The sequence below is a fragment of the Centruroides vittatus genome, unplaced genomic scaffold, assembly GCF_030686945.1.
Source record: "Centruroides vittatus isolate TY-2023 unplaced genomic scaffold, ASM3068694v2 scaffold_3293, whole genome shotgun sequence".
Taxonomy (NCBI): Eukaryota; Metazoa; Arthropoda; class Arachnida; order Scorpiones; family Buthidae; genus Centruroides; species Centruroides vittatus.
The window spans coordinates 1,048,244-1,061,426 of NW_027122702.1; the positions used below are offsets into that span (position 1 = coordinate 1,048,244).

At 29.2% G+C, this 13,183-nt stretch overlaps 1 protein-coding gene across 2 annotated transcripts in view; it reads right to left on the reverse strand.

The window, feature by feature from the left end:
- RhoGAP68F (Rho GTPase activating protein at 68F) overlaps positions 1–13,183 on the reverse strand; it is a 50,269-nt gene that overhangs the window by 18,823 nt on the left and 18,263 nt on the right. For both annotated transcript variants that reach the window (XM_067286230.1, XM_067286231.1), the window contains exons 2-5: positions 13,082–13,180; positions 12,546–12,737; positions 273–360; positions 66–197 (exon numbers count right to left, since the gene is read on the reverse strand). In XM_067286230.1, the coding sequence (XP_067142331.1) occupies positions 66–197; positions 273–360; positions 12,546–12,737; positions 13,082–13,180 (511 nt within the window). The remainder of the gene's footprint in view (positions 1–65; positions 198–272; positions 361–12,545; positions 12,738–13,081; positions 13,181–13,183) is intronic.

Here is a 13,183-nt window from a genome sequence, read left to right on the forward strand (position 1 = left end):
ATTACTTCTGAAAAAATATTAAAATAAATCAAATATTCATTCATTTGAAAAAATTTTTCACTTACTTCCTATCAAATGCTTTATATGCTTCCCACAACCAGCTGAGAGGAAGTTTATTCTTACTGTTAAGACCATAATGGAAATATACCAGAGTGTAATCGTTCTCAACAAACTGATCTAGCGTTGACATAAGATACCTTAAAATTCAATTTAAAATAAAATTTATTTGATTAAACAAATTACAATTTAAATATATATAAAAAGTATATTACCTCAAAAATTTTGTATGATTAAGAACTTTATTTGAGGGCAATTTACAAGCTGATATAACAATTACTTTTCTTCCATACGAATCATCACCTAAAAATAAATAAATAATTTTAAACTATTTTTTCTATCATCAAATTATATTATGATAAAAATTACACAAAAATACAATATAATTATATCTGGAAACTGCAGTGACAGATACCAAAACACTCACCAAAATCATTAATTGCAGCACAGATTTAATTACTTAATGAGCAATTATTTATCATGACATCGTCACAATGCAGGACTGCAATTTTTAATCATATTTTTAATTTATTTAATTTAAAAAATATGCTTGTCAGCTCAAATTAGTACTGTAGTGTCTTGCACTGTACTGAGTGTATTATACTTTTCCTTTAATCAGGACCTCCTGTCCCTAGGGAATTTATAAGTCTACAGTTTTTGAAAATCGCAGCCCAATTATAAATATCTTTGGCTATATTTTACCAACCTTCCTCAGGTAGAACATAAAATTGAATGCAAGTTAAGATTGAACAGAATAGTAATTTAAAAAAAAAATATTCTAGAATATAAACATTTGAAATGTGAAAAGCTAACTTAATTATATTATATTCAATATATGTTAAAACATTTAAAACTGTATTTTTAATATTGTTAATAACAATCTTCAATATAGTAAATTATCCTTGAAATTCCAAATATAAATATTTAATTATTAACCATCATTCGTCAATAGTGTCCATCGTTTGACACTATTGTCAACTAAAATTTGTCACAAACTTCATATTCTTTCATATTCTAATAACTAAATTAATTACTTCACTCATAAGAACCATCTGTGTCATTTTCCAAAGGGTTTTTTCTTGCCAAAATGACACCAAACCAGACAACTGTATTCCCAAGAGTACAAATTCTATTCTTGAGAAAGTATTTCAGAAAAATCATTCACTGTTCTTCATTTTTAAGAATGAGAACAAAAAAACAATTTAACATATTTTGTAGTACAAGAAAGGCTTTATACCTGAAAAAACACCTTGATCTGCAAAGAAAGTTCACATTTTCACCAAGAATATCTCTCAGGAATAGCTGTTCAAAAGCAACAATGGAATATTAATTTGACAAGCAGTGTCAAAAATTTAAGTTCACAAAGTGCTACCAAACAAACTTCAAGTATTGAAATAAAAAAAAGCACTCCTGCAAAAACCAATGAGCAGATTCAGTTTGCAAAAATAAAATGCAGATACTTTGCCAAAAGTTCACTAACTGTTCCTTCATCCTTGGACAGTGAACCATAATTAATTTCATCACATTCAATAATTGGAGGAAATAGTAGGCTTTACTCAAGCAGTGAAATCAAACCCAAGATTCTTGTTTGAATTGCCTTTGGCCCAAAGGGAGTTAGTAAAATTTTAATTCAGAAATCTGGCTTTACCCATCAACGCTCAAATGTATCTAAACCATTGTATTCAACCTGAGCTAATTCACTACATCAGATTCAACTATCGGCAAAAAAATATATCTTTAAGCTCTGGACGACAAAAATACCAACTTTGTAGTCGAAGAAGGCAATCCAGCTAACGTTATTGAAATGCAGCTCATCAAAGATTTTTGGGCTTACCTCAAGTAAAATAAAAGTCATTTTAAAATCTGTACTCATTTTAATAATTTATTATTCCATATGAGATTAAAATTATTATATAGAACCATTTTTTTACTAGTTCTGTATTCTTTGTTTGATTTTATGGAATATTCACATTCTCAGCATGTATCCAGTCTCATGAAAAAAATAGGATATTTATATCAAAATTATAAAACACATTACTCAAAATTATATGAAATGTAAGACAAAATAAGCATGTCTTACATGATATTCTACCAGATAATTTTTATTCTTTGTGACTACATTTTGCTTATTAGTAATATTTTACATGTTACAGTGAAAACATAGTAATAATCTTTTTGAAAAACAATCTATTAGCCAAAAACACTAATTTTGTAAAAAAAAAACAATAGAAATCCACATATATATATACATATTTTTTTTTTAACATAAATCAGTTACAGATTTGTTGAACTTTTATTTTTGGAATGGCTAGTCTTCATTTCAACAAACAAATCTATTGTATCCAAAAACTTGTCTGTCTCATTCCCCATTTTCCATCACTTGAAACTCTTAAGCTAAATCAAAAATCTAAAATCTGATACTCTCATTCTTTAATTGTGTGCTGACATTAACAATTTCATTTTCCAGTTTCCAGAATACTCTGTACAGCTTGTATCTCTCTCTCATATTTTGAGTTTCACATCCCATCTGGAGACATTCATTTATTTTCTTTGTAAGTTCCTTGCCTTTTAATTTTTCTTGAAGATCACCATATGCTTTCAATAATTTCTTTTCTGCCTTCTTGACTTTTGCCTTTCTTTTATATTTTTCTATTTCCTTTTTCTTTTGTTGTCATTCTTCCAAGTTTTTTTTCTCATTTCCATTGCCTCCATTTTCCATTTCCTTATATTGACTGCATGCATCTCTAGTAGCTTTCAACAAAAGTGGAGTGATTGGGATGTTATGTGGGTTTTTAAACATTTTCAACCACATCCTTGATAATACACAACTCATTGACTGTTTTGCTTCGTTGTTCTTCAGATTTAAACATTTTTTTTGAAATTGCATCCTTATTGAAAGAGAAACTCCCTTTAACATCTGCCAGTCCGTGGTAAATTGTCAATGCTGCTTTAACAAACTTTCCTAGGATGGAATATTTCAAGAATCCAGTTGTATGCACACCTTTTTAAGCACAGTGACCCAATAGACATCAATTCTTTGGAAATCTTTAAACTTTTTCCTATTTTCACTCGCCCTTTCTTCCAGAATATAATTTTCTTTTTCAATACTGTTATCTGCAATCTAACATTTCCATTCAGAAACAACAGTCTCAATCTCATTTCTTGAAATTACTTGTGGCATCTTGTGAAATCACCTATGGTACAAAAAATACTGCTGTCACAACTATTGGAAAAGCTCTGCAAGCTCTTCAATAGTTGTAAGAGTAGTATTTTCTGTGTACACTAATGGACAGAGACACTGAAATGTTTGCAACAATACATTATTAAGAGGTAAACATTGTAGATATTTTGTAGGAAAAACACAAACAAAATGTTAGTATCCTTCCAGACCTCATTCAGACACCCATCAACCACTTGCTTTTTGTCTATGGTGAATGGAAATAAAAGCATATTTAAGTGCTGTGACACACATTTTGTGAGTAATTGCAATAAAAAATAAAGTACTCAAGAAAGTCAATTTGAAAAAAACATGTTATCATAACTAAAATGGATACTAAAACAACCGTATCTTTAGGAAGACTACAAATTTGGAGTTACTGCTTCCATACTTGAAGACTATTCATAAATACTAAATTGTCACCAGTGCCATTAAGAGTTTGTATGGTGCCTGAGGATAAAAAAAAAGGCTAAAGGAGCTTGTTGTTTTTTTAAACAAATATGTAAAATATTTCTTTATTAATAAAAGACAGTTAAAGATTTTATTTTCTGTTAGTAAAAATAACATTACCTTTATAGGGATAAAAACCACTACAGTCCCTCTAAGTTTTCTCTGGGCCTGGGAATAATTTCCCAGCTCTGCTCATCTCTTGAAAGCCCTGATTGTCATTTTCGAAGCAAAATAATCACAGATGCAGAAATATCACATTTTTACAGGACAAACATAGAATTTACAGAAAATAAATTTTCTATAAATGTATGTATGTTATAGGACATACTTACATATATAGGTATGTTATAGGACATACTTCAAAAGTATAGGAATTGTAGAAGAGGCAAACACACTGCATTCTGCTATACAAAGTACTAGGTTTCTTGCTGTGGCACCTGTATTCTATGATGGTGTTATTTGAGATCAAGTGAATGGAATTGTGTATATACATCTGAGTGTTCGATTATATTTATTGTGTTTACCTTTCACAGCTCTTAATATCCAAAGAACTGAATTTCACTCAACTATTAACTGCAGATTAAATACAATGGAACCTTGCTTAACGAACATAATTCATTCCAGAATCTTACTTGTAATGAGAAATAATTTTTCCCATATAAATGAATTTAAAATACAGTAATGCTTTCCATGCCAAAACACACTCAAATATTTTATGTATGGCATTTATTCAAAGAAAATTATACAATATACATTGTTAAGGAGTGTGAATTGTCATCATCTTTTCTTCTAGTACGGAATGAACCAACTGGAATAGAATGGCATGCAATTTGCAGAAAACAAAAGAAAAAAAAATCAAAATTTAATTTGGAGTTTGTCCTTAAATTTAATACGAAGACGGCAGCATAACTGCCTACCTCTAGTCAAATTAATTTCTAATATTTAGTTATAGTCTTTACATAGCCCAAGAGTTTGGCATATCGTTTGACATGTTTATTATATAATGAGCAATGGTTGTTGATGTTTATGTGTAAGATGTCTGAACACAAGTTAGGAAAAATGAGTGATCACAAGTAACACTAAGATGCTAGCGGAATGAGTGCAAAACACAGACTGATGTAGCCTGTGCACAATCCGGAACTTTCCCTCTTCTCGTCAATTGTTATGCAAAATGTCGCTCATTAAGCGAGTCATTTTTTTACAATTTGTTTTCCTTGTTATGTGAATTACTCATTATGACAGGTGCTCGTTAAGCAAGGTTCCACTGTACACAGTCTTGATTTCACAATTAACCAAACTTTAGAAATATAAAAATAAAGAATAAGATTTATTAAATAAATTACCTAGATTTATTTTTCTGTTTTATGTAAGTTTTTTGTAATATCAATCTGAAATATAAGATTATATCTATTGTAGTAATCATTTGATCATAATCAGAACATAAAATGTAATTTAAACATAAGTTATATACCTGAGGGAAAATAATTTCACTCAGATATATAAATTTATTCTAGAATCAAAATTTATTTGTATGATGAATTTTGAAAATAGTAAAAACTTTTCCTTTCTAAATTGGCATTCTTTTAATGTTTGTGTAAATGTAGTAGACTCTAGTGTCTTCATATTCCATTATCTTATCATTGTAGTGCAACTTGTACTAACAAAAAATATGTATCTATTTAAAAAATGGTATGACTTGTTATAAAAGAAATCTCATTCTAAGTTTAAACACTTGAAAAATTTAATTCACTTAATTGTTATTTGACTTTATTACTTATAATTTTTCTGTATTTTATTTAAGTAAAAGAATATTTGTAGATTAATTTAATTTTAATCTATAACAAAAATGTACTTTGATAATAGCTCAAAACTTTGATGATAAATAACTGATTATTTAAATGGTTTTCTTTTGATAGTTAACTAACTTATTTTATCATTTAATAAAAACAAAACAGATTATGAAATTTTATATGCAAAATAAATAATATTGTTCACTGGAATTATATAGATAAGAATTATTTAAAATCTATTTTTCTGTAAAAAAATGCATATCTATTGCAAATTGTAATCATATTTAAAAATGAGGTTTTTTTAAATATTAATATTCATTTTAACATTTATTAATAATACTAAATGAAATATAGTCTACATTTTTTTGGTGTCAAAAATAAACTAGAAAAATTCATTAATTTTTAATAGTAAAAAAAATAACATTTTTATTCAATTTTAATACTTATATTAAAAAGTACATAATTGTAAGAATCAGTCCTAATTACATCAGTTTTGAAGATTGTGATGGCCTGAGCAGTTAACCTGAGCAACAGATCTTATGTAATTTCGGGAGTGCCTTTTTTAGAAGGTCACTTTTGCCTGTGTGGGTTTGACATTAAAACACTTTTACCTTTAATAAAAGATTTAGAGGGCTGTCTGTCGTTTAATGGCTGACTTAGCCCTAACTAAGGAAACGGAAGGGAAGGGGAAGAGATAAAGTGCAGAATGAAATGGAAAGAAAGGAAGATAGGGAAATAAGGATGATAGGAAGAAAGGGGGAAGACCCATGAGCATTAATTTTAAAAACAACAATTACAAGTACAAACAAAGAAATAAAATTAAAAAAAAACATTGAGTGTGAATGGCTGGTTTTGCCTTACAATGGAAGCCTTATATATCTGTAAAATTGACAACAGTAAATACAACGTTCATCACTTTTTATCCAAATGCTCCAGGTTCAGTGACAGTTGTGAGATCCTCATTAGAGACTGCCTTATCTACAGCAAAAAATGGCCTCCTGAAGAAAAGAATTTAATAAACAAAAAGGAATTGTATAGAAGCTTGACAAACTTTATAACCAGAACTAAAAAACTGACAGTGAACCAAAGTTTCAGCAACTTTACTATAAATGATGGTAACAGTGAATCACTTATAACAGTAACAACCAGCCAATGGGTAGAGAAGACTTTCAGTAGTGACAAAGAACATTTTTAGTGTCTTAAAACTTTCTACCATGTTTATTAATTAATGTGTTTGTTTAGAACACTTGTATATAAAACTTCCTTTGTAAGGAAAAGTGAGCCAGTCAAATTCAATGTATTATAATATTTGTCTCTCTGATTGCACTTGTAATCATAAACTTTATACCCAGAACTAAAAACAGAGATCCTTCTACACCATTTAATTACAGACCAGCTCTATTATTTGTATTAATGAAGATTTTTACAGAAATAATGATGATAAAAATTTATTTATGAAAAAAACAAAAATGTCATACTTTAACTTGTCAACTTGCTTTCTCAAGAAGCTGAGAAACTGAATTAACATTATTTTTTTAACTTCACATAGCCAGTTTGGACTATGGGGGAAATTTTTGCTTTATTTTTTAGGACTTAAAGCATTTAGTTAGGTTTCTGTACAGCTTTTATGTAAAAAATTACAACTATAACTTATTAAAAATCTTATACAATTTCCTATTGATTATTATTATAGTAATTACCCTGTGTCTTATGTGTTAAGTTGCAATCTCCCTTAGGCTGATGAATTCCCAAATTGTATGTATCAGTATTCATGGTTATTGAAGATTTTAATTGTAGAATGCTTTTTGCTTTGTCTCAGCAACTTTTTCATGTATGGTATTCATGTACAAATTCTTATATGCTGATCTGCTTTATGTTCAATAGGAAAAAAATACTGGTAACTTGCTTTTTATATATATAGTAGATAGAGATTGCAATCCAGCAGTGTTTTAAATCCAGCTGGATTTTTGCTGGATTGAAATCATTCCAGCTGGATCCAGCGCGAATCCAGCATGGATGTATTTTTGGTGCAATAAAGTGTTATCTATCTATCTATCTATCTATCTATCTATCTATCTATCTATCTATCTATCTATCTATCTATCTATCCTGCAATTTATGTTTTTTTAATGAAATAAAACATTTTTAAAAAATACTTTAAAAGCTTTTATTATTTAGACTGGTCACTATAAATCAAGTAAAACTTCTTACACATTTAGGTAGTAAAATTAACTTTGGTTCGGTTTAACATTTGAGATAGAGATAATTAACTTTAAATGTTTAGTTAGATTATAATTATAATGTAATCTTTAAGTTAAATAATAGCAAAGGTAATTCTACTGATTAATTTATATTAATATATTATAATAATGTAAGGATGGATAATCAGTGGCTAAGTGGCCATCAGTCTTACCAGTTTTCATATATATAGGCTCTACATATTAGTCTGTAGTTATTTGTAGGTATGTAAAACTATGTACTGGAAGTAGAATAAGTTAAATAAACTACACCTTTATCAATCCAGCAAAATTTAATAAAATAATAACGTTTTCAATCGTTTTTAACGATCTTCCTCGGTTACAAAAAAAAAATAGAACATTAAATATAGAACATAAAATGTGTTTGGAATAAATATGAAAATTAACGAAAAACGCCCAAACGGACAAAATATAGATAAATAAACAAAATAAATAGTGGAAAAAATATATACAGGGTGTTTTTTTTTTAACTGACGGTACTCAGAAACATCTGTAGAGCAATCTAGCAGCCGGACGTCGCCAAATTTGGGAGAGTGACTAAGGACGGCATGGAAAAGAGATTCCGTGAAGAAAAGGAGGATTTGGCGCTGTTGTAGCAAAAAGCTACCAGCACTTCACTGAAGAAAGGGTCATCAGTCGCTTTTTTCCACTTGCATGGCCGCCTCGCTCCCCGGATCTAACCCCATGTTACTTTTTCCTGTGGGGTTACTTAAAGTCCAAGGTCTATCTTGGTAGTGTCCCAAACTTGATGACTTTGAAGGACAACATTTCTCGAACTGTGATGAACATTCCTGCGGACATGTTACGTTCGGCCATAGAGAACACGGTGTTCAGGATGCAATGAGTTGTCCAGCAGGACGGTGATCACATTGAAGAAGGGAGAAGGTTATTTGCTGATTAATTAAACTTTCGTTATTACACTGAAACCTCTGTCTGATTATTCATTCGTGTGTTTGTTAATTGCAGCTGGATTTTATGCAGATTCTTAGCTGTTTTGCTACAACAGCGCCAAATCCACCCCTACCGGAAAATTTGGGTACTACTTTTTTCTTCAAGGAATCTCTTTCCCATGTCGTCCTTAGTCACTCTCCCAAATTTGGCGACAGTTCGGCTGTTAGATTGCTCTACAGATGTCTCTGAGTACCGTCAGTTTAAAAAAAAAAAAAAAACACTCTGTATGTAAGATCCAATGAAACCAGCATTGTCTGTTAATAACATTAATTAATGTAAAAGGATCTCCACACGGTAGACAATGAGTCCGCATCTCTATGGTTTATACAACCAGTTGTCATGTGCGCCTCGCAGATTTCCAATCTCTCAAGATGTTTGACCATTTGCCTATTCGTCGTCGTTTTTATAACTGCCGCTTGATCCCATTGGACGTTAACATCCTTCTGTCTTGCGTATGATGCCAGCGCAGTGTTGTCAAGGTTCTTACTGATTGTATATTTGTGCTCTTGAGCCTTTGTTTTAAACTGCGCATCGTTGCACCCACATAAACAAGCTTGGAATTGAAACGTTGGTTGTGTAAAGGCACCGAATATATACCCGTTGTTGAATTCCGATCCTCATTCTTTTTATCGTTTCTTAAAAGTTTGAAAACAGTGGGATTACGTCGGTATACAATACGAAAATTATCAGACCTGGCAGTACATCTATGTATCTTGTTTAAAAAAAATGGGATGTAATTAAGCACTATTCTTTTTATATTTATTCGAAACACATTTTATGTTCTATAGTTAATGTATTTTTTTGTAACTGAGGAAGATCGTTAAAAGCGATTGAATACGTTATTATTTTATTAAATTTTGCTGGATTGATTAAGGTATAGTTTATTTATGAGTAATTTAATTATTAGTGTTAGTAAAGTAGTGACTAAGTAATTAGTAGCAGTCTAGTAGTTAGCAAAGCGGCAACGCGATGACATAGACTTTTTCGCAATTATTTAGAAAGTTAATTGAGTATTTGCGGATCCGCAGCGCTGGATCCAGCAGGCCGAAGAATGCGCTGGATCCAGCAATTGCAATCCCTAATAGTAGACCAATGCCATGCTTGACCATTCCAAGACATTTATATAAACAAAAATTTGTGTAAAATAGCTAACCCTGTATAAGTGACATATCTAGGATTTTCAGAATATGAGTTTTGCTGAAGGTAGAATTAGGGAAAACCAAAACATGTATGTCCCTATCATTTTTTCAGAAAATGTTATTAAAGTACCTTATAATTACTTTACCTATTATTAGATCTTATCTAACTGAAATCATGCAATATGCATTACAGTTATATACAAGTATGTATATATATATATATATATATATATATATAAGCTTTAACTATTCCAAATAAATAAATAAATAAATAAATAAATATATATATATATATATATATATATATATATATATATATATTTGGAATAGTTAAAGCTTTTCATTAATACAAAGCAAGCAAGAGTACTTTAAATGATAAACTAGCATGGTTTTAGTCACACAAATGTAGCTTTAGTACTGAAACAAACACTAAAACTCAGAAACATGACTAAAACAATGTTATGTTAAAATTTTAATTGTAAATTACTTCTTTAAACTCCTCTTTTCTCTGTTAAATGAAAGTGTTCATTCTAATTTTACATTTTTTTTAACCAGAATAATAAAAAAAACTTTTAGGGCCAAGTGCCAAGAATACAAGATAGTAAATATCTAGTGTATTTAAGCTAAATATTCTATGTTGAAATAAGGGTGTGTTTTTTATGTTGCACAATAAGCTGCATTTTGTAATCACATTGAGACCTGCCTAAAGTAATAGCAATAACTAATAATATTATGAAGTAAGTATATATACTACAATTACAGGTAATTCTAATTTATTGACATCTATAAACATAAAAGCCCAATTGATTACAGTGATTGTTTGGCTTATTATTATTGATTGACATTAAGAAAAACCTTAAAACAATTTAAAAATGTGGTATAATATTTGAAGATTAATATTATTGTTATTAAACAATACTGGATGAAGTATATATTTATCCTCTATAAACTTTAAACAACTAGTGTAACAGCAGTTTAAACAGTGTATTATAAGTAATGATTTAAATGATAAATATTTAATAACTAAAGCAATGATTAAAACTGATACCGGATGCATGTTATAGCTACATGAAGCAGGAAAACATAACTTAAAAAGACCTCTTTACCTAAAGATAATAACAATAACTGAATTTTGACTACAATGGGAGAACGGGGAATTCCAGGTTAACCCCTTTTTCACATACAGGATGGTAAATAGTTGAAAAGAAGATTTGTCAAAATCTTCTCATCATCCTGACACCAGTTAGGATAAACTAGTTGCATCCTAACTCTCAGTTAAATTAATTATTTTCCAAATAGCTGAAGATATAACAACAACTTGACTGGAATTTTAGGAGGATTTATTAAATACGAAAATTATTACATGGTTCGTAAGCCAACAAGGAATTAGACATTAAATCAACTAAGTAACAAATAAGCATATAACTATTATTTATTATAGGAGATTATAACTATTATATATACACATAAATGACAACTATGATAAAACAAAGGTTAGGTTCAACAATCAAGTGTGTGTGGAAATTTAGTTCTAACTCACTACGTCTATCCTGAGAGAGAGTGAGAGAGTTTACATATTTGAGTTAAATATACTTAATTTCAGTTCCTTATTTTCTTCTGAATTGTTGGCAGGGCTGACTGCAGTTTCCTGCATTTGGCAGGAAACTCTTTCAGTTCAGACATGACCTTTCTTGAGAGTTTGGTTTCCAGTTGCAGCATTGGGCATTCGTATTTGGCCCTATTTATAGGATTTTGCCCATCCAATAATTAGGGACGATTTGAATCACCTGAGGAAAGAAGCAACAAATAGCTTTGATATCAACCCAACAAGGAGCTTCCTTGTTGGATTGATATCAAAGTCAACATCTCTCTTCAGGAACTTCCTTCTAAAACGAAAGAAAGTCCCTGTGTGACTCAAATACCAACAAAATGGTTTTGTTTGTTAAAATTTTTCAATTTTATCAATTTAAACAAAAAGTATTGGCCCAGATTCTCACATATGCAAAGTTTTGTAATGTATTTTAACTTGTATTTTTGGAGACCTGCTAATTCTAATAACATTATCTGTTATTAAAATAAGTGGAATCTATTGTAATTTAAAATTTTTTCTTTTTTTAGAAGGAAGTAAAACATGCTTTGCCACTCACTACTTACTTTGCTATTACTGTCATATATGTCACTAAAATGGCAATTTTTTTATTTCAAGATGCAAGAAATATATCAAACAAACAAAAACAGACACACTTCCAATCACATTGAATATCTTTTTGGACATCTTAGGATTAATTTGGATTATACAGTCTGTTGAACTTCAACTTTTCTAATAATTTGTTGAATTCAATGCAATGTTTCTTTAATAAATTTAGAACATTCTTTTCTTGATCATTTATAAATTATCATTTAAGATACAGATAAATAAATTCACTATAAAAATATTCAAGCATTTTTGTATCAGGCATCTGCATATCAGTTATTTCCAATTGTAATGAGGTGTTTATTTTGGAGAAGAATTGTTCAAAACATAGGGGAAAAACAGTTAACACAATTTAAAATTTAAGCATTAGAAAATTAAAAATAACTTATAGAAATTAAACTAATTCTAAAACATAATATATGCAATAAAACTTACTTATTCTGAATCAAAATTAAATATTTATTAAACTGTATGCTTATTTGTTATTACCTGCTATTTCAACAATTCCATATTTGGCAATATCTGAAAAATCAATAGCTTCCTCTGCTATTTCCACATCAATATCCTTGTTAAAATTTAAACTAAGAACATCCTCAAAGTTTTCATCCATAATACCATCCGACATAGGTGATTCCAATAATGGATCATCATCTTGTTCAGATGATTTATCCATTTCTAATTCTATGAATATAAAAACAATTATAAATAATTAATAATTTCAATTTTCTCACACACAAATAAAAATGAAAGACTTATTATCTATTATCATAAGATTTTGAAATCTCAATATTTATGTATTGCATTAAATATATATAAATTACAAATAAACATTAATTTTAAACATATTATATCAATTTTATGTATTCTTGTTAAAAGAATACATAAATTTATAAATTTATACCTGTTTATATATCAGTTATAAATTGATTAAAGATTTCTATAATACTTAGGAAAAAAAATTTAAAATTTGCAATATTTATTAGAGCAAAACAAGTTAATATTTCCTTATTAAAAATAAAATTTACCTGCTTTTGTTGCCTGTACTAATTCTGTGTCATCAAATTCTAGTGCAGGCTCAAAATCACAATCATGATCGTCAGGAGCACTATCACTATTGGATTCACCTA